This window comes from Carettochelys insculpta, chromosome 3 (assembly GCF_033958435.1).
Source record: "Carettochelys insculpta isolate YL-2023 chromosome 3, ASM3395843v1, whole genome shotgun sequence".
Lineage (NCBI taxonomy): Eukaryota > Metazoa > Chordata > Testudines > Carettochelyidae > Carettochelys > Carettochelys insculpta.
This window is the reverse complement of record NC_134139.1, coordinates 70156601-70183702: the sequence shown is the minus strand read 5'-3', so window position 1 is coordinate 70183702 and position 27102 is coordinate 70156601. Positions and strand designations below refer to the sequence as shown.

Sequence of the window (27102 nt, the reverse complement as noted above, 5' to 3'; positions counted from 1 at the left end):
GGGCTGGCACCAGGCAATGCAGAAAAAAATAGCAGGCGTACAGACACTGCCACAAACTCCCTGCAGGGGCTATTTGAATAGGTAGATGCACTCAGAGTGCTAATAGCATAACAAGAAAGAAAGAAAGAAAGAAAGAAATATTTTCTCAGTTTTGCATACTAACATGAGCCCATGGCTAAAGGCTGCTCCCGCTTGGAACTTCACACTCTTCCTGTTACTGGAGAGCAGTGGCCAGAGCAGTGCACTGAGAGGGGCATTATGTGTTACATAAGGGATACCTCTGGAGGCTAATAAATTCGCTTTTAAGGTGTGGTGCTTCCACATTTGCCTTTAATTGAACTTCTGAATTCAAGCTTGATGCTATACTGTAACCTCGAGATTAGTGCACCCAAAATTGAGCTAATGGTCTTTACAGTGAAGACAGTCACTTGGTAAAATCAAGCTAACTGAATTAAATTCAAATTTATCTTGTAGTGTGCATGCAGCCAAAGAGACCTGAAAACAGACACTAAGGCTACTTCTACACTACAGTTATCTGTCGACAGAAGTTACTATTGCAAGATATCTTCTGACAAAACTTCTGTTGACTGATTGCAGCCACACATAAAAGCAGATCGCTCTGTTGATCTGCTCTGTTGAAAGAGAGCAGCTGGATTGCCTGGTTGCTCTTTTGACAGAATGGCCAACCAGAAGCAAAGCAGACAGGAATGCCTGATGACCAAAAGCCCTGTCCATTGCCAAAATGTCCCCCTGACCACCGCCCCCGCAGCATTCACGTGTTTGTGTCAACAGATTCTGTTGAGAAAAGTATTCTGCTTCATGGAGGAGAGGCAGAAGGCTTTCGACAAAAGTGACAAGCTCTGTCACACATTCCTAGTGTGGACACACTGCAAAGTTTGTTAACAAAACTCCTTAGTGTACACATATCTTAAGAGATGTAAAGCCAGGCCTGAGGAAAACAAAATTCCCTCTGTCTTGAAGCATTTTAGTAAAATGAGGAAAAGGGTGAGGAATACACTTTGAAACATTTTTTTTTAGTGTATTAGGTTTAATTGTAACAGAGAGGAAGCCTCGCTAGTTTATACACTATCAAAACAAAAAGCAGCCAAGTAGCACTTTAAAGACTAGCAAAATGGTTTATTAGGTGACCTTTCGTGGAACAGACCCACTTCTTCAGACCATAGCCAGACCAGAACAGACTCAATATTTAAGGCACAGAGAACCAAAAACAGTAAGCAAGGAGGACAAATCAGAAAAAGATAATCAAGGTGAGCAAATCAGAGAGTGGAGGGGTGAGGTCAAGAATTAGATTGAGCCAAGTATGCAGACAAGCCCCTATAGTGACTAGAGCCCCCTGAGTCACTATAGGGGCTTGTCTGCATACTTGGCTCAGTCTAATTCTTGACCTTCCCCCCCATTCCTCCACTCTCTGATTTGCTCACCTTGATTATCTTTTTCTGATTTGTCCTCCTTGCTTACTGTTTTTGGTTCTCTGTGCCTTAAATATTGAATCTGTTCTGGTCTGGCTATGGTCTGAAGAAGTGGGTCTGTCCCATGAAAGCTCACCTAATAAACTATTTTGCTAGTCTTTAAAGTGCTACTTGACTGCTTTTTGTTTTGATAGGTTTAATTGGTGTATTTTGTTTATTTTGGTGTAGTAACTTACTTTGATCTGCCTGTTTTCACTTGTAATCACAAAAACTCTGCTCTTTATACTTAATAAAACACTTTTGTTCATGTTCAAGCCCACTAGAAACTATTGTTACCTGGAGGGGAGCAACCACTGTGTATATCTGCCCTTATGAGCCTTCTCTGTGTAAAACTTGTATATAGTGTAAGACAGATTTATTTGAGTGTGTTGGTTTTCTCTGGGATTTCTGAGTTTCTGATGCTGTCAAAGCCCTGTAGCTGAGCCCTCTCAGAGCTGAGCAGTTTTGGAATTCATGTTAATCTGCTGAAGGGTGGTAAGTCCAACTCTGTGCCTTTGCTGAGGGAAATCAGATCCCTATGATCCAACTGATCACAATAATTTCTAGTTGCTAGTTGAAAAAATGCCAATTCTGTTTTCATAAGACACTTCAGTGGAAGGAGTATTGTTTTATTCAACATACCCTGCAAAATGTTTTCTCTTTTTCAAGCAATATACAGTTCTGAAAAAAAATGTTTTCAGAAATTATTTGTAATTTTTGGTAAAACCATTTTATTTTTCAAAAACTAAACTAAAAACATTTTGTAATGATTAGCCATACACAAACACAGGCTTTTTCAGGTTTGATTTATAGTTTGTCATTGACCTGCCTTTGGAAATTTTATTTGCAGTCAAAAAGGCAATTTTTTTCAAAGAATTTTTTTACCTGCTCTTGTACACACAAATCTGTATCACCTTCACTATTTCAACCATTTCTTCATTTTCTCTCCCTATCAGTTTGACTCAGTGTATCCAAAACTACTATTTTATCCATTCGAAAGAAAAATCAATTTCAGCCAAATCTTCAATGCTTCCCTCTCCAACTTATGTTCAAATATGCTATTTTGACATAGATTTCTGATTTAGATCCAAAATACTTTTGTGCTGCATATCTCCTAGGTCTGACTACTGTCAAATTAGAAACATCATCTGACAGGCACTTCTGATGATGATTCACTCAAAGCTTTTTTCAGATTTTGTTTGCCCTCATCCTGGGACCTGTAATTTACTCTATTGTCTATTCATATCTGTACTTTTCAAACTTCAGTGACTCATCTCCCCACCCAGACTCAGAAGCTGGAACACATCTTTGCCAATGCCCAAAATGTTTATATCCATTTCAGAATCAAATACAAAAGTCTTTCTTAGACAGCAAGATTTTCCAAGCCTGTAGAGTTGCTCTGAATGTTTTAAGCATCTCAGAGATTTCCTGGTAGAAGGCAGATAGGTCACAACAGATTTTTTTTTCCACAGAGACTCGTTCAACCTCAGCAACCTTGTGATGAAACCCTTCCTGACTGGATTTCTAGTAGCTAATCTATGCAGATCCTTACTCTTTGGCAGCCCAGCTGATAAGGAGCAAAGACCTTCCTGCTTAGCTGAAGTTCCTGAGTTTACAGGCATTTGATTCCTGTGCAGCTCACCAAGCAGTCTGATGGGGCACTAGGAGCCTGGGGAATGCTAGTTTCCAAGCTCTCAGGTTTTCAGATCTTCAGCAACTGGGGCTCTCAGAGTCTGACTCTAGAGGACTGCCCCAGAACCAGGGCTCCGTATCTTTTGTGGGGACTTCTGAAGTGTTTGGTTTTCATTCCAAATTTTAACCAACCTAACTGTTCAAATATTGAAAAGGTCCATGAAACAGAATAACCTCTCTCTGTACCACTCTGTCATTTGTTTCTGTTCTTCATCTCATTCCAATGGACAACAAACACCAACTATCTTTCCATCCTCCCTTCTTACCTCTCTGCAGTTGGTGGACAATACTGCTGCAATGCTGCCCTAAGTTATGCTCATCATCTGTAACAGTTCTTATGTTTTTCTCACTCAATTATTTATTTTAAATCCTCTTTCCCCTACTATTACTACCTCCTTTCTCAAACGAATAAAACCAACCTGAGGCTTTGGCACATATCCAAGCTATCATTCTCCTTGAAATATTTTCATTACACCTTCTCCAACTCCTCCACCACTACTGTCACTCCAATTTTACTGTCCAAAAGCAATCAGTAGCTAGATCTTTGAAATGCTTACAACTGTAGTGATCTAAATTCTATTAGCAAGTAAGATCTTTTAATTTTAGTAAGTATGATTTATATCCTGTCAACGTCCTTTTATAAACAGCAGTGCAAGATGCATTCCATATTCTCTTTAATTGCCACTCACATTAGGACTCTCCTCAAGTGCAAAGGAAGGAGAGAGCTTTTTGTTCTCTACATATGCAGTAATGGTCCAACAACATTGCCAGCTCAGGATTTTATAGAAGTTCTGCGATATTTGGTGAATTGTATTCAGGACTTACCTTCCTAAAATCAATTGTTCACATGATAACTGAAGGTTTAATTTTTTTAAAAAAAAGTAAGTATGTTGCTAACCTTCATGGAGAAAAGATTGACAATATGAGCCAATTACACCCGAAAAGCTCAGAAATGAAATACAAAGAATTGGAAATGATTTCTAAATCACACTATTTTTAAGCCAGTCTCATGATTTTTGGGGTCCTGTCTCATGAGTTTTTAATGATTTGAGTAAGCATTACTGAATTAAATACATTTTTCTGATTTTAAAAAACTGAACCAATACCAGAAAACAGAATTGAACATGAACATATCTGTAATGCTCGAGTGGAAAAAATATGAACAGACCACATGCTACTACTGTAAGTACCTCTGTCTTCCCAAAACAAGACAGATGCCATCTCTCCTGCTCCCAAATGATCACAGCTTTACACAGATCTTCACATTTATCTTTTAAATGCTTGCAATCAACAGAAGTACCACACATTTACTTACCACTGGTCTGTGTACATCCCAAAATGCTCGTTCCTGGCTATCAAGGATTTTCCTTTCTATCTTGTCTCTTTTCTTGTCCACTCTGTCAATGTTGCAGTATATTTAAGAGAAACAACATTAACCACCATGCTTCTCAAAACAGTCAATGACAAATCCAGCAAAAACACTTCAAAGAAACTCACTTTGCTTGTGCTTCAGCTTGCATAAAAATAAATTCCCACTTCCGGGCAAATGCTCGCTGTAACCTTGCCAAACTCTCCTGAAAATACAATATAAATGATTGTACCTGTGCTTTGAATGTTTTGTTGTCCGAACCATTTTTAGACTGTCTTCTAAACCTTCAAAAGATGATGTTCACTCAAAAACCACAATGTAAAGGCAATGTAAATATAGTCTATTTATTTCGTAGAATGTATCTGGCGCAGTTCAGGATACAATACAAAGTCTGTGGTGGTCTTTTGATCATTCCAAATATTTCAGTTAAAGAGTAGCAAGGTCTGGAAATGTACTAATGACATTAACTTGATACTGCCATTGATTCAATTTGTCTTCTACACGAGCTCTTTGATGCGAATATCATGGGATATGGTGCTCATAGAGATTCTTTTGCTGGAACATTAGGAAGCTATTTGGGAATACAAGCTTTGTCTACAGAAAATTGACCACAAACTATATGCTTTTAAAAAAGGTTGCAGACTAAAGCTATTATTGTATAGAAAATGTATTTAATCATACATATTTTGACAAGACTTGGCATAATTCTGCACTCAGATTTGTTGGTAAATCTTGAACTAATCCAGTGGGTGCAATAGAACTATTCTGGGCTTTCAATGGTGTAAACAGACACTGAATTTGATCTTTTGGCTTTCAGGGAGTTTGAGGTACTCAGTTTCTCCCTGCGCCCTACTTTTCATGTTAATTATAATGAGGTTCCCTGAAAAAAAAAAAGTCTGGGCATTTGGTATCAAATAATCTGATTGCAACTGCATTACACATTTATAGCAAAATAGCAAAGGGATATGTCTTCACAATCCAACCAACAGCCCATGTAATCATACACCAATACTGTGGGCCATACTCATTCTGCTCTTTTTGGTTTTACCAGAGTCACACCATAACAAAAAATTGGGGTAGTATCTTTAAAACTAAGGGGACAATTTTTAAAAGGACCAAAGTGACTTAACAGTCTCAGTCTTTTTGAAAATATACAGGTTTCGACACATAAGGCCAGATGTTTACAGGTATTTAGGTGCATAAATCCCCTTGATATCAGCAGCTTCCTTTAAAAATCTGGCCATGTAACCATCAGTTTTAAAATTGGAACTTAGCTCTTTACCACTTGAAAATTTGAAGCTAGATCTTTGATATATAATTGGAAGCCGTACACACAATGATGCAGTTCTGGATAACATTGGGACATATTTGTCTCTGGCTGCATAAGATTAGCGAACAGTTCACCTGATACTGGGAAAATGATCCGCACACAATTAGACTAGAGATGGGCCCAGGCCAAAACCTCTGTTCCCATATACCACTGAACTTTGGGAAAATATGAATTAAAACTTTGCTGTTGTGCTCCCACCTCCACCACAGCTTGTGGCACCAACAACCTGGATGCCAGCACCCCAAAATTATGTGACCATTTTGGTGTACTTTCCATCTCTATTCATAATGGCCCATCCTAAATTTCCCCTAATCTGCATGGCCACACAGCCACATAGCTTTTCATTAAGCCCTGTACAGGGCCTATTAACCCCATGCAGGGACTCAGGGCTGCAGTGGGGAGAGATTTGGTAAATCTTGTAAATCAAGCATGGATGGTGAGGATCGTGCAGGAGGAGTCCCTCCACACCGACACCAACAACAAGCTGCATAGCTGGGGAGAAAGAGGTCTCTTCTTGCCATGCCCAACAGGGAACTAGTCAGGCAAGTACAATCCCCAAATCCTAGCTCCACTTTGAGTCCCCCCCAGCCACTCTCCTGCACCCCAAATCCCTAACCCCAAAGGCCACAATCTCAGCCCACAGCTTGTACCTCACTCCTGAATACTAATGCCAGCTCTGAGTCCCTCCCCAAACAACTAATTTCCAGGAAGGGCCCAAGGTACTTACTGCTTCATAGTCTGCTAGCTCAAGTCGTGCTTTGTTTTGCATTGTTCGCTTGCAGAGGTAAACCGCTAAAACACAAAAATAAATGAATCATTTCCTGCCATGTCATAAACACTAAAGCCCCAGAAACTGAGACCTCAAGGTTCCATCCACGTTCCATTGACACGAACTGGTAGCTTTTTTACCTGTGTGATTCTCCCTCTATAACAGTGGTGGACTAGCCACGAGGCCAATGGGGTCCATGTCCAGGGACCCTGGACAACTGAGAGCCAGGGATCCCAGAAAAATGGGTGTTCCTGGAACCCTAATGCACTCCACCTGCCTGGTGCTCCTGCTGTAGCTGGTGGCTTGCCCCTCTTCCTCAGCCACGACTCTCCTGTAGCCCCTGCAACCTAACTCCACTCTCCAGCTGGAGCACTAGGTGGGGAGGTCCCAGTGCCCCAACTCCATTTCCCTGGAAGGAGCATGGAGCAGGGAGACTGCAGATGGGAGGGACAAGGAGGGGGCCTCCACTGACTCTGGCTTAGGGTTCCACAAAACCTGAATCTACCCTTTAGTCAAAAGTTTTAAAGCACGGGGCCAACCCATACCATGGCATACATATTGAAGTGTAGCTTCCACCAGCATGATAAATTGCACAATTATCTAGCTCAGTTTACAATATAGCAATAATAAACAAAACATCAGAGGGGGTTGTTATTGTTCTTTCTTGTCTGTTCAGTTTTGGTTTTTGTTTTTGCCAGGAACTAATTAGTTAAAAAACTAAATAGCAATTTATCTTTAAAGAGCTTTATATTGACTAACAGAGCCAAGTGGTTTATCAGGCGATACTGTCCTATTTCACTAGTAGAAGGGTTTTCTTTATTGCTTATTCATATGTATCTTTCCCTTTTCATAGACACAAATCCACATCAAGAGAAACTCATTACAAAGAAATGAAATACATATGAAATACTGAAATGAAAAGAAAAAGGAAGCAAATACAAATAAAAAATAAAGACCCAGAAAGTAGCATTTCCTATGGAAAATATCTGTAAGAGAAAATACTGTGGGAGTGAAAATGAAAAAAAGGAGGAGCATAATTATATATCATATATTTACATACAACAGTGGGAACAAAGTTAGTCTTATTTACATTGGGGTCAATCCAAAGGAATTCTAATGACTTCAGATGTGTTGTTCTGGATTCACACCAGTGTAACTGAACTGAATTTTGCCAGTTATATTACAAGCAACAAATGCTGAAAAGAAAAAGGTTGGCAGTCAAATGACAGTGAGACAGAGAACAGACATTAGCATTAGTAATAAAGTAATTACATTAGCTGCTTCTTCCTGAAGCATACTTTACTCATTCAAAATGCCACCTGAATTAAACTGCAAATACTACACTTTTCATTTAGGGATAAATCTAATCCTCCATTCCAACCCAAAGTAACTGCATTTGGTACAGGAGATTCCTCCAGAAATGAGGAATAGGAGTGATGGGGCAAAATGTCTGCTTCTGTGGGGTAGCTTGGCCTTTTGATTTGATTTGCATAGTCAAGGATTCATCAGCCCCTCCATGGACCCTATGCTGGGCACACAGAGTCCTCACAGAGCTGGGGTCTGATATCTTCTGAGGGAAGGATTCTTGTGTCCCCAAACCCACCCCAAAATAGAAAAATATATTTACCTTGCTGGCACAGATAGGAAAGACTTGCTTCTAATAACGCAATCCTATAATCCCTAGTCAATTGCTCCTAATCTAATCTTGTACTTTAAGGCTGTCAAATTAATAATACTTGAGAGTCCCAGAGGCAAAGTTCACTTCAGATGAAAGAATACTTCTTAAAAATAGTTTCACTTTGACTTGCTCCCCTGCCACAAGGCATTCTGCTATTTCACTGGGATTACACGGGGGAAAAGCAGCAGAGAACATAAAGTTCAGAGGCACTTGCAATGAATGCAGTTGGGGCTCCAGATGCTACTTAATGCAAAGAAGAATTTAAACTTGACAAGCATGTTATCTGGCCTGTTCTCCCTTTGTTTTCCTTCCACTTTCTTCAGAAGAGTACATGCCATCTTTGATATTCCTTCTGATGGGAGAGAAGAGTTGCCTTCTCAGATAATACAAAGATATATCTATCATTAGTAGTCACATATAATTTATCAGGCAGAGGGAGAGAGCTTAACAGACTCAGTTTCAATGAATTTTTAAAGCACCATACAGTTAAGTTCAGGGCCATCGATGAGAAGGAGCAAAGGGGGCAGTTGTCCCAGGGCCTGGCATGGCAGTGGCAGCAGCCGGAGTTCTGGGCCCCTTTGAACGGCTGAGGCAGCACTGTTCCGTGTGGCTCTAAGGGAAGGAGGGCAGCATCGTTAAGTGCTAACTGCCCTAAGGCCGCCCTTTCTGCCCCCCTCCCACCTTGTCCCAGGGCCCCTGGTGGCTGTTGGCTTTGCTTACTACATTACTGCCCTAGGCTTTGTTCTGAAATCTAGGAAAGAGAATGAAAGCTGAATTAGCTGCATATTCACAATTGAGGGCAGAATTGGGCACTCATTATATTCCATCATTTATATTTCTTGTCCCTTTCAAAATCACTGTCTTAACTGACTGAACACGGACAGGGACTCTTCTGTTCTGTTTTGTTTTGTTTTGTTTTGTTTTGTTTTTACATGTATTCATTAAGGACGAGCGCAGAGGGTTCAAAGAAATCCACGAGTTATGTTTAAGCTTATAAGATAGCTCTAATATATCTTTAAATATATACAGAAAACACCCATTCTCCTCTTCTGCTTGGCCTACAGCAAAACTAATGTTCTTTGAGGATAGTTGCCTGACCTATTTTCAATATTTTTTTTTTACTTTTTTCCTTGTCATCAACCTATTATCCATTTCTGAAGCATCTTCAGCTCATATTGGCTAGAGCAGAAAAGCCCAATATTTCAATTGTCTGGAAGCCTTTCTTTGGCAGTGTCTAATCCAAGATGTGTCATCTGAAGGGCTGGCCATGCCATAATCTGCCTAATTCTGCTAGACTAGGGTAATTTCATGTGGACCCCAAGATAAATACTGTAGCACTTACCCACACAAATGTTAGTCTAATCTTGTTTCAACAGTTAGTATCTGGAGTACCATGACAAAGGCTAACACTCCTCAAGCTTTTAGATGTATGTTTATCCCCAGATCAATGGGACTGCTTATGCAAATGCTACCTAATGTGAACAAGAGTTGTAAATTCAGACCCCTAGCATAACTCTTAAATAGTAATAAAGATCAAGAAAGAGGAACATCATATCATGCAAGCAACTTAAAATGTTATAGGGTTCTTTCCCCCTGTGCAAATAACTTTTTGGAGCCACAGGCTAAGGATTCTTTTTTCCGAGGTAAATAAATTTAAACAATAAAAGCAGCGTGACACCACATTTTCACAGCACATATAGGTAATTTGGGCACTTAAAGAAGTGAGGTCCAGTGAAATGAGCTTCATTAGCGAGGTATACCACCTGGAGATCGGCATCTAGTCCTGAAGCATGATGATTACCAGCCTTTGCCATTTTATGTCACTTGGTAAATTTCAGAACAGGATTAGACTCCGTTAATTACAACATCTGCTGTTATTCTATGTTATTTGTCTCAGTAATATCTTGTGGCAACGAGTCCCACGCCTGTCTCCTTGAAATTTACATCTAATAACTTTTTTTTATTATGCACATTTCTCAGCCGGGACTTCAAAACTGTTACGTTTATCCCTCAAGCCTTTCCTCCAGGGTATTAAAATGCCTCTCTTATTTTTGGAGTCTAATGTTATACCATCTGGCCTTTTCATGCTCATTAAAACTCTTGCTACATGTCAATGTACTTAAGGCAGAGTCTAAAGTGTGCCCAGGAGGATTCAGCTGTCTAGGAAGTATGACAGATTTGCTGATGCCAAGGCAGAAGGAAATGTTGCTCAAGGACATTTCAACTCTTTGGTTCAATTTCATGCACGCCCCCCACCCTTGGCTCTACAATCACTGTGTTTGCAGTACTCACATTTTTAACATGAGTGCTGCTACACTGGAACAGTATTAAGAGCTTTCTGTGACAGCCGCAGCTCATGAATAGGAGCTGAATTGTTTGCAGTTTCCCAGACAATAATAATACTTTAACTCTTCAATAGTGTATTTTATCCACAGCCCACAAGGCACTTTACAAAAGAAGGCAAATATCATCCCCCTTTCATAGAACAGAAAACTGAGCTACATACAAGTGCAATTTTTTAACCTTAAGAGGATAGGAGTTGGAGTTAGGAATGCTTCCTCAACTGCTGATTGCACAGTACTTCCCCCACCTGTGACAAGGGTACTTTGCAGTTCCTACAGTTGATATAGCCTGTCTTGTAGTGCCTAGAGAGGGAGTGAATGAGTCAACTGTTTTTCTGCCTTCTTCCAAGCAATCATTCGTAAAAAGCTGGTTCAACAATAGGGTGAGAAGGACCTGGGCACCATTGTGGGGGGCACTGACCTCCCCCAAAATGCACATCGCAGGTAGGTGGGGATATTGCTCCACCCATGAGTACCCCATTAGCCTGACTGGAGCTGCCTCCCAAATACAGAGACCAGACTGTGCCTACGGACAGGCAGGCCTGACTGCCCACTGTTTAGAATTCATGTTTGGCTGCACATGCATAGATAGAGCCGGAATTATGAACCGTGGAAAAGTTTCTAACAAAAAAGGCTCCCTATTTTTCCATATTTTGAGTGGGAGGGCAGGGCGTTGACAAGTTTAATTAGGTAGTGTGTCCTCAAGAAGCTCACAAAGGCTACGTCTACACGTGAAGCCTACATCGAAATAGCTTATTTCGATGTAGCAACATCAAAATAGGCTATTTCGATGAATAACGTCTAAACGTCCTCCAGGGCTGGCAACGTCGACGTTCAACTTCGACGTTGCGCAGCACCACATCGAAATAGGCACTGCGAGGGAATGTCTACACGCCAAAGTAGCACACATCGAAATAGGGATGCCAGGCACAGCTGCAGACAGGGTCACAGGGCGGACTAGCGCTTCCGGGGCAAGAGCTAGCCGCTCCCTTAAAGGGCCCCTCCCAGACACACTCAGCCTGCACAGCACATGGTCTGAGGAGCCACAGGCACACAGACCCCAGGCGACGCAGGCATGGACCCCCAGCAGCAGCAGCAGCAGCCAGAGGTCCACCCAGCCCTCCTGGCAGGAGCAGGGCTCGCCCTGATCCATGCCATGCGGGAGGCAGCTGAGCACCTCCTTGCTACACCGGAGGAGGAGCTGCCCCCAGGGCAGCAGGGCTCAACCCCCAACCCTGCAGCACCCCGCCCCACCCCCTGCCTCACACGCCGGCGGCTGTGGAGCTACCCCACCAGCACTGACTGGTGGGAGCGGCTGGTGCTTGAGAGTGGGACGACGACCGCTGGCTCAGGAACTTCAGGATGAGCCGGCAGACATTTATGGAGCTGTGCCAGTGGCTCACCCCAGCACTCAGGCACCAGGACACTGCCATGCGGCGTGCCCTCCCAGTGGAGAAACGGGTTGGCATCGCTGTCTGGAAGCTGGCCACTCCAGACAGCTACCGATCCGTGGGACAGCAGTTTGGTGTCGGCAAGGCCACCGTCAGGGCTGTCCTCATGGAGGTAAGAGGACCCACGGTGGGAGGGCAGGGCAGAGGAGGGCAGGGGAGGGGAGGGCAGGGCAGGGCAGGGCAGGGCCACGCACACCCTGCTCACCCATCATTGGTACTCTCCCATGTGCTTTCCCTGCAGGTTGTGCGTGCCATCAACGCCATGCTCCTGCACAGGCTCATGAGGCTGGGGGACTCAGATGCCACCATCGCCGCCTTTGCCACCCTGGGCTTCCCCAATTGCTTCGGGGCTCTGGATGGGACTCACATCCCCATCCGCGCCCCGCATCACAGTGGAGGACGCTACATCAATTGCAAGGGCTACCATTCTGTGGTCCTCCAGGCCTTGGTAGACAGCCGGGGCCGTTTCCAGGACATTTGTGTGGGCTGGCCTGGCAGCACCCACAACGCCCGGGTTTTCCGGAACTCGGGCCTGTGCCGCCGGCTGGAGGCGGGGACCTACATCCTCCAGCGGGAGATCCCTGTGGGGGACACCACCATGCCCCTCTGCATCATCGCAGATGCGGCATACCCCCTCCGGCCGTGGCTCATGCACCCGTACATGGGCCATCTCTCCGCTAGCCAGGAGCGCTTCAACCAGCGCCTGAACCACGCACACCAGGTGGTGGAGTGCTCATTTGGCCACCTGAAGGGATGCTGGAGATGTCTCCTGACCCACCTGTATGCGGGCCCCAACAACATCCCCCTGATTGTGGGTGTCTGCTGCGTCCTGCACAATGTGGTGGAGAGGAAGGGGGAGGCCTTTTTCCAGGGCTGGGCTGTGGAGGCCGGCAGGGCCGACGTGCAGCCACCCGCTGCCCCCAGTCGGCAGGTGGACCCCAATGGACCCGGGTCTGGGAGGCCCTGCGGGCCCACTTCGATGATGAGGCCATGGGGTGAACTCTGCCAGGCCCCCCACTGCCCACCCCTTCCTCCACAACACTCCCTGCCCCAACGCCCACACCATGGAGCACCCAACTGCACCCCCCGCCCACTTTTCCTGGACAAATGACAGCACACACTTGTGGCTGAACTTAAACTGGTTTTTCTTTGAGAACTTTGTTTTTTTGGAACTAGAATTAAAACAAGAGCAAACTATATACAAGATGTGTGTAACAAAAGTAATGTGTACAAAGAAAACAATAGTAATAAAAAAGTTTGTTCACTAAAAAGAAAACCAGGGATGCTAAAGGGGAGAACTATTTACATGGGGGGGGACGGGGCAAAGGGGGACACAAAAAAAGAGAACTACAACTGTCCATCAGAGTCCTTTTTTAAAAATCAACTATAAAGGGGGGGGGGGGGCCCACGTCCCGGGCCCCACGCCCCTAAAGTCCGACACTGGGGGTGGGCGGTCGGGAGCCCCGCCGCGGCCGCAGCCCTGTCCGGGGCTGGCTGGGGGCGGGGCGGACCGGAAGATATGCCCGAAGAGTCTCAGGTGGCTCCAGGGGTCCCTCGGCGGTCCGGCCCTCACTGGTGGATGGCGGGGCAACGGCGGACAGGACGGCGACGAGCGGAGCAGCAGGTGGTGCGGCAGGTGGAGCAGTCAGGGCGGGTGCTGAGGCGGCTGGCGCAGCATGGGGGGCCAGGTAGTCAACAAGGCAGTTGAAAGTGTCCATGTAGGCCCCCCATGCCTCTTGGCGCCAGGCCAGCGCCCGCTCCTGCAGGTCGAGGCGGCGTTGCTCCACCCGCAGGCGCTGCTCCGCCACCTCCAGCTGCCGACGGTGGATGGCCAGCAGCTGGGGGTCCGTCGCCGTCGGCTGGTGGTGGTGCGGCGTCCGCCGTCTAGCCCGCCGTGGGGCCGGTCGGTCCTCGGCCGAGGGGCTTGCCTAGAGCGGTGGCCCCGGAGGGGTCTCCGGGACCACTGATGCCTCGCCGGCGCTCTCTTCCGGTCCTTGCGATGGTGCAGGTGCGGGACACAGGAGAGGAGTGGGAGAAGAAGAATGGAGACAGGCGTTAGTGTGGGCCCCGAGCTGTGACCTTTGTCCCCCCAGCCCTGTGCTGCAGGTTCCCCATCCCCGTCCCCGGGAGATGCTGCTGTGATGGATGGGGTTCAGGGGTCCCCCTGCACTGCACCCCATCCCCTGGTGGGAGCGACTCTCTCTTCACTCCGCAGGGTCTGACAGGAGAGGTTTCTTAGGCCACAGATGCCCAGTTTCTCCCAGGAGTGACAGCACCAGCTGTCAGAAGAGACAGTCCTTCCAACCCGTCCTGGGGAGAAGACCCCAAGGGGTGCCCCTCTGGGATGCAGCTTTCCCCCTCCTCAGGCTGGCTGCCTTCCAGCTCTCCCTTCCCCTAGCCTCTACCTGCGGCCCCTGCCCCTCCCCCGATTCAAAGCCAGCTCAGCTCCTCCCTCCTCTTTGCCCAGAGCAGAGGTGTCACCTGCCAGCTGTAGCCCCAGGATCATCCTTTGCCCCTGGGAGCTATTCGGCTCTTGTTGCTCATATCTAGCCTGAGTCTCCCTTTTGCACTCCCCCCACTCCATCACATGCTGCTGCTGCTGCTGCTGCTGCGCGGTGTCCCACCCCCTACTCCCGGGGGCCCCTCGAGGTTCCGCTCCCCCCTGCCCCGGGGATGGGGCATGGCACTGTCGTGCGGGGTGGGGGGGGCAGGGGCTGATGCACTGCTGTGAGGGACATGGCCCTCCTGTCCTTGGGGCCATGGCCATGTGAGCATGTGGGGGGCCCTGGACACATATCTATTACCCCCGCCCCTCAAGCCCAGGGGTGTACACCAGAGGGGGGTACATACCTGTCGGTCCACTCCCACGGTCCGGAGATCCCTGGGGGGCGGAGGCCCGGCTGCTGCTCCGGGATGGCAGGAGGAGGATCTGCAGCCCGGATTCTGCGGAGGAGGAGCCCCCCTCCTCCTCCTCCTCCTCCTCCTGCCGCGATGGCCCGGGGGTGGGCTCTGGGGGGGGGCCCCCGGGGTGCAGGGCTTACCTCCGGGGCGGACTCCGGCTGAAGGGCCTGCTGGGGCTCGTCGGCCGAAGTATCAAGGGTGGCTGGAGGGGAGGAGGTGTGCCGGGGGCCCAGGATGTCCCTGAGCTCCCTGTAAAAGGGGCAAGTGACGGGGGCGGCCCCAGATCGGCCGGCCGTATCCCGGGCCCAGGCGTAACCCTGCCGCAGCTCCTTCACCTTACTCCTGACGTGGTCAAGAGTGCGGGCAGGGTGACCCCAGGCGGCCAGGCCCGCGGACAGCCGAGCGAACGCATCCGCGTTCCGCCTCTTGCTCCCCATTACCTGGAGCACCTCCTCCTTGCTCCAGAGCCCCAGCAGGTCCCGCAGCTCGGCCTCCGTCCAGGAGGGGCCCCGCTGCCGCTTCCCAGCCTGGCTGCCGGGCTGGCTGGCCTGGCTGCTTTGGCTCCCCTGGGGGGGATGGCTCCCCTGGGGGTGCTGGGGGGGCTGCTGGGGGGGCTGCTGGGCAGCCATGGCAGGTGATGGCCTTGTTCTGGGTGGCTGAGGGACGTGCAGGCTGGCCGCATGTCTAGGCTGCCGCCTGCACGTTCCCCCAGCTTCCTGCACAGGAAGGGAGGGGGAGGGGAGCTTTAAGGGGCCGCTCTACGCGGCCACCATTGAGCTGAGGGACTGGAGAGAGCGTCTCTCAACCCCTCAGCTGATGGCCGCCATGGAGGACCCCGCAATTTCGATGTTGCAGGACGCGCAACGACTACACCGTCCCTACTTCTACGTTGAACGTCAAAGTAGGGCGCTATTCCTATCTCCTGATGAGGATAGCGGCTTCGACATCTCACCGCCTAACGTCGAAGTTAACTTCGAAATAGCGCCCGACGTGTAGCCGTGACGGGCGCTATTTCGAAGTTAGTGCCGCTACTTCGAAGTAGCGTGCATGTGTAGACACGGCTAAAGAGGTTAGAGATGCACTTACCTGGGAAACTACCACACTGTACACAATGGTTACATGACTTTATCAGAATACTTCTAATTGCACTGAGAACTAAACCTTTTTGGCAAACAGCACATGTGCCAAAATGTAAGTTACATACTCCGTGGCTATGTCTACACTACAGAGATCTTTCGAAAGACGCTTCTCTGGAAGATCTCTTCCAAAAGCGCTTCTTTCGAAAGGCTATTCGCACATAAAAAAGCAGATCAAAAGAGTGGTCTGCTCTTTCTAAAGAATGGACCAGGGATTGAAAATGAAGACTCTTCTTTTGAAAATGTCTACCCACCTTTTCTTTTGAAAGAAGCTTTCAAAAGAGGGCACTGTTCCTGAAACAGCAAAGGAAAAGTGATTTCAAAAGGAGCGCCGCATTCTTTTGATTTACTTTTGAAAGAATGCTTTTTCTGTGTCAACGCTCCATGGGCCTCCTTCTTTCAAAAAATCTTTCAGAAGAACTTGCTTGTGTAGACACAGCCCATATGTGACTTCGTGGCTATGTCTACACTAGCCAAAAACTTCGAAATGGCCATTCAAATGGCCATTTTGAAGTTTACTAATGAAGCGCTGAAATACATATTCAGCACCTCATTAGCATGCGGGTGGCCGCGGCACTTCGAAATTGATGTGGCTCGCCGCCGTACAGCTCATCCAGACAGGGCTCTTTTTCAAAAGGACCTGGGCTACTTCGAAGTCCCGTTATTCCCATGAGCAGATGGAAATAAGAAGTGGGTCTGTCCCACGAAAGCTCACCTAATAAACTATTTTGCTAGCCTTTAAAGTGCTACTTGACTGCTTTTTGTTTTGATAGTGTATAGACTAGCACGGCTTCCTCTCTGTTACTATATAAGAGTGTGGTGTTTATCTTAGTAGAGTTTGTTCCCTGCCCATGAACTTCCTTTTATATTTATTGTTCACATGATTGTGCTTTCTGAGGCTGTCAGAGTGACTGTTTTTGCAAACTACCAGACATAAGCCCCACTTTAAATCTAACTGGGCAATAGGATAAGATGTTATTTAAACTAATGGTTAACCTCCTCTTTGGCCTGTCTACACAGTTTCTTAAAATAAACCTTCCTGCCTGCTCATGTTACTATTCTAAGAATAGTTGTGTTCATGGTTCTTTGAAGTTACAGCTTGGGCTGGAGTTTGGGCTTGGAGTCCTAGTGGTGAGAAGTGGCTCAAGAGGCCAACTTCCAGTCTGCTCCAGAACTTCAGAGAATCATCTACACAGTGCTGTTTAGCTGATATTAACACACCCTGCTGGCAAAATCCTGCGAGTCTGGTGTACACATACCTAGTAACTTCCGGGGAAGTTGAGCTAACAACCTGCTATATATGTTTGATAATCTTACCCAGAATAACTGGGTGAAAAACCTGACAGCTCCACAGTAAAATTACTGACCATGCCCCACTGATATATATGCATGAGAGGCAGTTGGACTTCCTCTTGTCAACAGCTTTTAAATATATTCAGTAACAGTGACCCATTTTCAAGGTTCAGCCATTTACAACTCTCAACTGCTAAATTATAGTTTAAAGCTTGTGTAAAGCCTCAGCACTTTTTTTAAAGAAGACAGAGAGATAATTACAAGGTTTCACACTAGAAACACGCATAAGTTTAGTGGAAAGCCCACACTGCCAATCTAAAACTTTAAGGACATGACCTTAGATAGTTGCTCAGATAAAGCCTGATCAAGCTCCCACTGGAGATAGTAACAAAATTCCCACTGATTTCAATTATCGGAGGGGTAGCCGTGTTAGTCTGGATCTGTAACAGCAACGAAGGGTCCTGTGGCACTTCTAGATTAACAGAAAAGTTTTGAGCATGAGCTTTCTTCTGTGCTCATGAAAGCTCATGCTCAAAACTTTTCTGTTAGTCTATAAGGTGCCACAGGACCCTTCGTTGCTGTTAGTGATTTCAATGGCACCTGGAGTGGACCCTTTGAGACTAGACACTTGCATCCTGACCTGAACCCAACAGCATTGGACTACAAAATTACTGGAAAAAAAATTGACTTACTTGGGTCAGTCTCAGGTTGGATTTTAAATTGCACTCAAGGGAGTATGTGAGGTTAGGGCCACTGGCTGGTGGTGAGGGCACCAACCGCGGAGGCTGCGCTGCAGTCTTATCAACAATTTCCAAATGACAGGAAGAGAGACACAACATGGCTCACCTGCAAGTGAAGCAGTGTGGCCAGCCAGGACTCTGCACTGGGCATCCCCTGCCCTGATCCTTCCTACACCTCACCCAAACTGCCCAGCATGAAGCACTTCATGGCGACTTTTCTGCAGCAATTCAGAAATTCTGAGGTAGTGTCTGTGGGGCTTCAGGGGAGATCTGTAAATAGCTAACAAGTATTCAGCACTGCATGCCTCACCCCACCCCACTCCAAAGTTGCAGGTCCTCTCCTGCTCTGAGTCTACCCCATGCCCAAATTCCTGCAGTGGAGCCAGGCAGGAAGTGGCAGTGAAGGTGAAAAGGAGCGGGGCTTACCTGGTGGCTGTGAAGCAATAGGCTGCTCAACCACCTGCCTGCTCTGACTGTGGTCTGTATGTTCTAGTGGGTGGTGGTCTCAGAAGAGTGCAGGTATGGGAGGCCCTGGGCTCCCTGGAGTGGCCATGGGGCAGGAAGAATGAGCAGTGCATGTGTGTTAATTGCAGAAGCACATGGTCCATTTGCAAAGCTCCAGCCATGTTGCTTTTCTAGATCCAACTCTGGCAGCTCCATATCTTACCTGGAATCCAACTTGAACACAGTCAAACACAACTGCAAGTGCTGGGTCATGTCAGGTATGAAAACGACTTGACATACTAGGGCTTGGGTTAGTTGCAGGTTATGCGTGGTTACTCAGGGTGAGGGGGACTTGAGGAAACCTTGATAGGACACTCACAAAGAAGTCTCAGAAGAACCCATCTGCACTACCACCGTGGGGGTGATATTGTTGTCTTGATGCAAGACATCCAGTGAAATCTGTGAAAATTTTACATGCGCATGAAATTGAGAGCCAGGATGACTGTCAGAGACAAAGACAAAAAATCTTTAAAAGAGCTGAGGTGTTCAAGTGTAGTTTTCAATGACATGGTTAAACTTTTTGTTCAATTATTTTAGCAAAAAATAAAGATTCAATGACATTGTAACATTCCATGTCGAGTTTGCCAAAATTGATCAAAATGTAGAAATAACTATGAAAAATATTACATTTTAAGATTTTTGAAATAAAACATTTTGATTTTTTTATTTGAAACAATTTTTTATTTGAAATTTCTTCCTTTTGTATTATTTTTTAAAATGTTAAAAATACCAAAAACTGGTGGTGGAGAAAGGAATCCCAACATTTTGTTGCCATTTTAACAAATTGCTTAGATTGCACCAAAACAAACAAACATCCCTCCCTCAAACGTACATACAAAAACAATTATGGAGTTTTTGCCAATAATTACCAAAAATTGTTATTTTAACCCCAAACTAAAGTGAGGATGTATTAATTTTTCAGAATCACCTGCAAACTGTAAAATCTATGCACATAGTTCTAGTTACAAAGATAAAAATATAAGTATAGGTTAATATTTGTTGTTGTAGTTTAAAACCTTGTGAGTCAATCCGATACAGGTTGAACCTCTCTTATCTGGAACTCTCTCATCCAGCAAACTCTGTTATCTGTCAGGATTTTAGTTAGCCAGATGACTACATCATGGGTGTGACAAAGTTTTACATGGTCCTCTAAAGTTTGTTTACAGCCACCAGTTCTGGCTGTAAGTGTTCTGGCCTGTTATTTAGCCATAATTTACTCCTAAATGTCTTTTAAGAGCCCCCACAAAACAAAAATGCCGTCATGTAGCTCTTTAAAGTCATGTAGTCTTTAAAATGCCAGATGTCTATTTTTGTTTCATTACGATACAGACTAACATGGCTAACTCTCTGTTACTACTCCAAGGCTGTGGCCACACTAGGCCAAAACTTCGAAAGAGCCATGCAAATGGATATTTAGAAGATTACTCCTGAGGCACTGAATTAAATATTCAGTGCCTCATTAGCATTAGGATGCCGCAACCGGAAGCATCCTAATGCTAATGAGGCGCTGAATATTCAATTCAGCGCCCCATTAGTAATCTTCAAAATGGCCATTTTCACAGCCATTTTCAAGTTTTGGCCAAGTCTGGCAACAGCCTAAGAGCCCAGTAAGCAGTGGAAGTGTTGGTAATATGTTAAAAAATATTGACCTTCCATCATCTGTCAAATTCTCTCATCCAGTACAGATCAGGTCCTGAGGGTGCCAGACAAGAGAGGTTCAACCTGTACTGAAACAAAATGAGAAGGTGCATGAGGCATTGAGCACTATTTTGAAATACATTTTTGTGCGTAGCAGCGTTATTTCAAAACAAGCTATTTTAGAATAACTATTCTGGAATAGTTTATTTCGGAATAAGGCTGCTGCGTAGATGTACCTGTTGCGTCCTGATAGATGCAGGATTTTAGTCAGTATATCTACACATAGAAATAAAACTAATTTCACTAAATTAGTTTCTATGTAACATAGACAAAAAATTCTAGCAGAGACACTGGCCATGGTTACAGTACAGCGCTCTGTTGATGGAAGTCTATACTGGAAGAGACTGGCCAGCTGCTATCTCAACAAAACAGGCACCCAGAAGCACAGTAGACAGGGCTACCCAGCATTCCGGATGCCCTGTCTGTTGACAGATGCACACCCCGCCCTCCCTCCCCCGGCATCCACACAGCTTTTTTCTCAACAGAATCTGTTGACAGCAGTGTTACACCTCCTGGCTGAGAGGCAGAACACTGAGTGCTGAGTTTTGTCAACAACCTGTCGACAAAATGCATTTTGTGTGTGGACATTCCCTCAGTTTCATTGGCAAAACTTGCTAGTGTAACCATAGCCATACTTGGTGTAAGGCTTGACAGAGATTAGTTTGGTAAAAAATACAGATTGTGGGAGTTTATAGATGTTACCTTCACCTATTTCTCACAGAATACAAGTGAAGTTGCTATTATATATAAGAGCAAATTCTGCCCTCAGGACAATGGGAGTCCTATGTGTACATTTAGGATGGATAAATTAGCAATCTTTGCATGGGCTGGACAAAAGATTACAGGAAATCTGTACTGAGGATCACTGCCAACAGATTAATATCTAATAAGTGCCAGTTTATGTATCACACACTTTTCTAATGCAATTTGTCCATCTTTAATTCATTAATGCTTCTACAAAGCAAATAGTTATTTCTGGTCCCTAGGATGTTCACAAAACTCAGGTTTCATTTGCCACTTAAGCATAAAAAACAAAATTCCAATTTTTATGTGAACAAACAAAGCACAATGACTGTCATCATTTAGTCTCAAGCATCCACAGTGTAATTACACCCTTTAAATAACCCTGCTGATGTTCAGATATTTTAGGCTTCCGTGGTTTTGGAGTTCCCCATGATCACATGCAACTCCCTAATAAAGACATTCTCTCATCTCAGGTTAGCTGGCATAGACTGGCAGATGAAATTTTCCTGTTTAGTAATGAAACAGTCAAATCTGTTTATTTCCTTCAAAGCAGTGATTTTAAAGCAATTCTGAATATTGTGAATTATATTTATAAATCTTTAATTTTTGTATAAGAAATTACATAGTTTATATTGATAGAGGTCAGGATTTAAACCCTGATTAACAATGTATTTATAGTAATATAATAACCGACATTATAAAAAATTATTTGGGTCACATCTGATGAGGGTATTATGGAGAATTTTTCCAATGTACATTTATGAAAACATTGGCAAAGTGATCATGAGATGGTAGATTTCAGGATTGTGACAAAAGGAAGAAAGGTAAGCAATAAAATACAGACCCTTGATTTCATACTCATGGAGACAACTGATGGGCAGGATCCCCTAGGAAGCTAATATAAAGGGGAAAGGAGTTCAGGAGAAGAAGAAGAAGTCTTACTGAAGGCACGGGAACAAAGCATCCCGATGCGCAGTAAGAAAAGGAAATATGGTAGGCAACCAGCTTGGCTTAACAGGGAAATCCTTGGCGAGTTTAAACTCCAAAGGATGCATATAAGAAGTGGAAACTTTGACAGATGACTAAGGAGGTGTATAAATATATGGCTGGAGAATGCCAGGCACCAATAAGGAAAGGGAAAGCACAACTGGAACTGCAGCTGGCAAGAGATGTGAAGGGTAACAAGAAGTGTTTCCACAGGCATGTTAACAGTAAGAGGGTTATCAGGGAAGATGTGGGGCCATTACTGGATGACAGAGGTAACCTAGTGATAGATGATGTAAGAAAAGCTGAAGTACTCAATGTTTTCTTGCCTCAGTCTTCACAGACAAATTCAGCTCCCAGACTATGGTACTAGGCAATGTAGCATGGGAAGGAGGTGGGCAGCCCTTGGTGGGGAAAGAGCAGGATAAGAGCTATTTAGAAAATCTAGATGCACATAAATCCATGGGTCTGGATTTAATGCATCCAAGGGTACTGAGGGAATTGGCAGATGTCATTGCAGGTCCTTTGGCTGTTATCTTTGAAAACTCATGGAGATTGGGAGAGGTCCTGGCTGTTTGGAAAAAGGCAAATGTAGTGCCCATCTTTAAAAAAGGATAGAAGGAAAATCTAGGGATCTATAGACTGGTCAGCCTCACCTCAGTCCCTGGAAAAATCATGGAGGGGATCCTCAAGGAATTCATTTTGAAGCACTTGGAAGAGGGGAAAGTGATCAAGAGTAATCAACATGGATTCACCAAGTGCAAGTCGTGCCTCACCAATCTGATTAATTTCTATGATGAGGCAACTGTCTCTGTGGATATGAGGAAATAAATGGATGTGATATAACTTGAGTTTACCAAAGCTTTTGATACAGTCTCCCACAACATTCTTGCCCATGAATTAAGGAAGTGTGGAATGGATACATTGACTGTAAAATAGATAGAAAACTGGCTAGATGGTCAGGCCCAATGGGTAGTGATCAATGGCTCAATGTCTGGTCAGCAGTCAGATTAAGTGGGGTGCCCCAAGAATAGGTTCTGGGGCTGGTATTGTTCAACATCTTTATTAATGACCTGAATGAGGGGATGGATTGCACCCTCAGCAAATTTGTAGATGACAGTAGGCTATGGGGAGAGGTAGATACTTTGGAGGGTAGAGATAGGGTCCAGAGTGACCTAGATAAGTTGGAGGATTGGGCCAAAACAAATCTGATAAAAAATACAAACTTTATTACAGGCTGGATGCCGACTTGCTCAGTACCCATGCAGCAGAAAAGGACCAGGGGATTACAGTAAATAAGGGGCTGGATAGGAGTCAACATTGTGCCCTTGTAGGCAAGAAGGCTCATGGCATATTGGAGTGCATTAGGAGGAGCATTTCAAGCAAATCTATAGAAGTTATTATTTCCCTCTATTTGACTCTGGTGAGGTATCCAGTTCTGGGTCCTCCAGTATAGAAAGGATGTGGAGGTACTGGAGTGGATCCAACAGAGGGCAACAAAAATGGTTAGGGGGTTGGAGCACATGACCATTGAGGAGAGGTTGAGGGACTTGGGCTTATTTAGTTTTCAGAAGGGAAGACTGAGGGTTGATTTGATAGCACACTTCAGCTTCCTGAAGGAGGGATCTAAAGAGGATGGAGAGAAGTTGTTCTCAGTACAACAAGAAGTCCTGTGGCACCTTACAGACTAACAGATATTTTGGAGCATACGCTTTCATGGGCAAAGACCCACTTCATCAGATGCATAAGTCGGGGTGGGGGTGTCAGAGGCGAATTTAAAGAGTGGGGTCCCAGTGAAAGGGAGGGCCAGAGCTGACCAGGTCTATTCAGTCAAGGTGGAAATGGCCCATTATCAGTAGTATGTATCAAAAGAGGGAAAAACAAGTCACATCAGACAGGGGGATATGGCCCTTTGTCAGTGTCTAATGTGCAGATATTAACACCCAGGGCACAGAAACTGTTTTTGTAAGGGACCAGCCACTCCCAGTCTCTGGTTATTCCTTGGCTGATGGAGTCAAATTTGCAAATAAATTGCAGCTCAGAGATTTCTCTCTCCATTTGATTTTTGAAATTTCTTTGTTTTAGGACTTCTACTTTTAAATCTGTTACTGAGTGTTCAGGGAGACTGAAGTGCTCTCCCACAGGTTTCTGTACATTACATTCCTGATGTCTGATTTATGTCCATTTATTCTTCTGAATTCTCTGAATACCACTCTGAACCCCTCTCCCCATTTCATGCATCTGATGAAGTGGGTCTTTGCCCATGAATACTTATGCTCCAAAATATCTGTTAGTCTATAAGGTGCCACAGGACTTCTTGCTGTTCTCGAAGATACAGACTAACACAGCTACCTCTCTGATACTTGTTCTCAGTAGTCATGCAAGGCAGAAAAAGGAGCAATGGTCTGAAGTTACAGAGGGAGAGGTGTAGGTTGGTTATTAGGAAAAACTATTTCATCAGGAGGGTGGTGAAGCACTGGAATACTTTACCTAAATACTTGGTGGAATTTCCATCCCTAAAGGTTTTTAAATTCCCACTTGACAAAGTCCAGACTGGGATGTTTTAGTTGGGTTTCATCCTGCTTCAGGCAAGGGACTGGACTAGATGACCTCCTAAGGTCCCTTCCATCCCTAAAATTCTATGATTCTATGATTCTGTGAAACTACCAGGACAGGTTGCATAGAAGAATTCTCAGCTATCAGTCTTTTTTTCTTAGACCCATTCTGAAACAGAAAAAAAAAAAATCTAGTTCTCCGGTAAAGAGCCTTGCAGTTTGGAATCACTCTTGGGGCCAGGGACTTTGGAAAACTGCTTCTCCTCTCATGCTCTGCTCACTGGGTAACGTCAGCTAAGGCATGTCTATTGTGTCTATTGCTGGTTCTAAGGATAAGTTCACTAAAATAGGTGGAAGCACAGTAGGTGGCCTGCATTTATGGATGGCCTTCCAAGTGGTGGTCTGTCTTCATCAAATTTCAGCAGGCTTTAAGATAAAACATGAGACACTGATTCCAGGAAGCTTTGAACTGACACTTTAACTGAATCACTTGTGTGTCAAAAGTGGCTTTTGGTGCTAGTGTAGCTCTGCACAGTAATACAATGGGGTTTAGAACCATGGAATCAGAGTGTTGGTTGAGACCTCAGGAGGTCGTTTTATTCACACAGGGTGCCCCTCCCCCTTTCCCACACACACACTGCTTAAATCAGAACCAATCACAAATAAATCATCACAAGCTAAGGGCTTTCTCAAGCTGGAACTTAGAAACCTCCAGAGATGGAGATGCCACCTCCTTCCGAGGTAACCCATGCCAGTGCTTTACCATGCTCACAGTGAAATAGTTTCTTCCTAGTGTGCAACCTAGAATTACATATAAATATATATAAAGTATTCCAGGCAAAACTCCTTTGCAGTCATAATGACACCAAATGGGAATTAGTGGGTTACAGTTTGCTGTAACAAACCATACAAGCACAGCCCTTGTCAAGACCACGGCATTATTTTTAGGACTAGAAAATTTGTGAATTTAAGCACTTAGGCTCATGTTGTGCAAGCTTCTTTTAAGGATAAGGGCTGAACGTGATGGAGTGATCATTCTGTGGAAAGTGTCTGCCCCTGGGTGATACGGTGTTTTGTCTTTTCTCATTTTGTGCTGGTGTGTTCATTCAACAGAAGACCTGTGAAACTCAAAAAGTTTCTCTCTTTTACCAACAGAAGTTGGCTCCAGGAGCTCCCCAAAAATCAAGTTTTTTTTTTTTTAACTCATCATTCAGGTTAAATGCATACTTGGGATTCTGAAAATGCAAAAGTAGAATTTCACTGCAAGTACACATAGAAATTGATGGATATCTTTTATGTAAGGTCAAATTGTTCTTAGAGACATAAAAGTTGCACGAGAAGTTCAGTTAATGTTATCTTAAGATTTCTGGTCCACAGATTTTCCTCTTTCTTGACAGATAAAAATAACAAAAGGTCTGCTTGCTACAGGCACATTTGAATTAAAACAAAGGCAAACAGCACATGAAAGAAAGCTCTAAGTTATTGTTTATCTGAATGAGAAAGTCAAGCTCTGTACTGAAGCTATCTATTGATACCTTGTCCTGTCAGCTGCTCTGTCAAGTAAATTCCAAACTTTCTCAAGTTTTGTAGATATAATATATCTTTGCCAGCACGGAACTGTTTGCCAATTTAGTTTTACATCTGTAATACTTTCCTGGAATGTTGTAATATTTAACTCAATAACATTTCTAATTGATTGCTATGTATTTGCTTGGCTATTTTTTATAATTTCTTAACCTCATGACTTCTGCTTGCTAGATTTCTCTCCCCCGGCCACACACACAAACCTAAAGAAGCCAACACCTCACAAAACCAAGTTTGAGATATGAACTTTCATATCAGCTCACACCCATCGTTTATTTTTTCCCTTTTTTTACCAGAATCAGCGGAGTCCTGAAAATCCAGTGAGAAATGAGAAGCCTTCGACTTCTCAGAACCCAAGCCTGCAGTCTCCTGTCCATTCTATGTCTGTTGAACTTCTCTTGTCGTCTGTCAGTAATGTTTCCTTTTTTCAATCCTACAACATCAGCAGTGCTATCATTATTCAGTATCCACTTATTAGATTTCATTCTCCATTTTTTTTTCCTTTTATTGCTTGCCAAGTACCTAAAACCCCTCTAGTGGTATCTGAATCGTCAATGTTTGAGCAACAGTGGTCTAATATAATTGGAGCTAAAAATAACAATTATGTTTCACACTTCAGTAGCATCTTTCATTTGAGGATCTCAGTGCATTTAGTGCATATTAGTTTAGGCTTACAACACCCTGGCGAAGAATTATTTTTATTTTACTTCTTGGTCTGAACTAGTGAAATGTTTTCCTTTATGAACTTCCTTAGTCTATACCACTAATTCTTCTAATTTCATGTTGTCCAAAATATACCAGCTTGTTACTTCATTTGAACAATAAAATAGGAACACCTTAGCCCACCTTTAGCCCATTTCAGG

General features: G+C 44.6%; 1 protein-coding gene across 1 annotated transcript in view; it reads right to left on the bottom strand.

The window, feature by feature from the left end:
- RGS7 (regulator of G protein signaling 7) overlaps window positions 1-27102 on the bottom strand; it is a 522791-nt gene that overhangs the window by 68388 nt on the left and 427301 nt on the right. Inside the window, exons 7-9 of the mRNA XM_074988640.1 lie at window positions 6588-6652; window positions 4659-4735; window positions 4477-4558 (exon numbers count right to left, since the gene is read on the bottom strand). Coding sequence (XP_074844741.1) covers window positions 4477-4558; window positions 4659-4735; window positions 6588-6652 — 224 coding nt within the window. The remainder of the gene's footprint in view (window positions 1-4476; window positions 4559-4658; window positions 4736-6587; window positions 6653-27102) is intronic.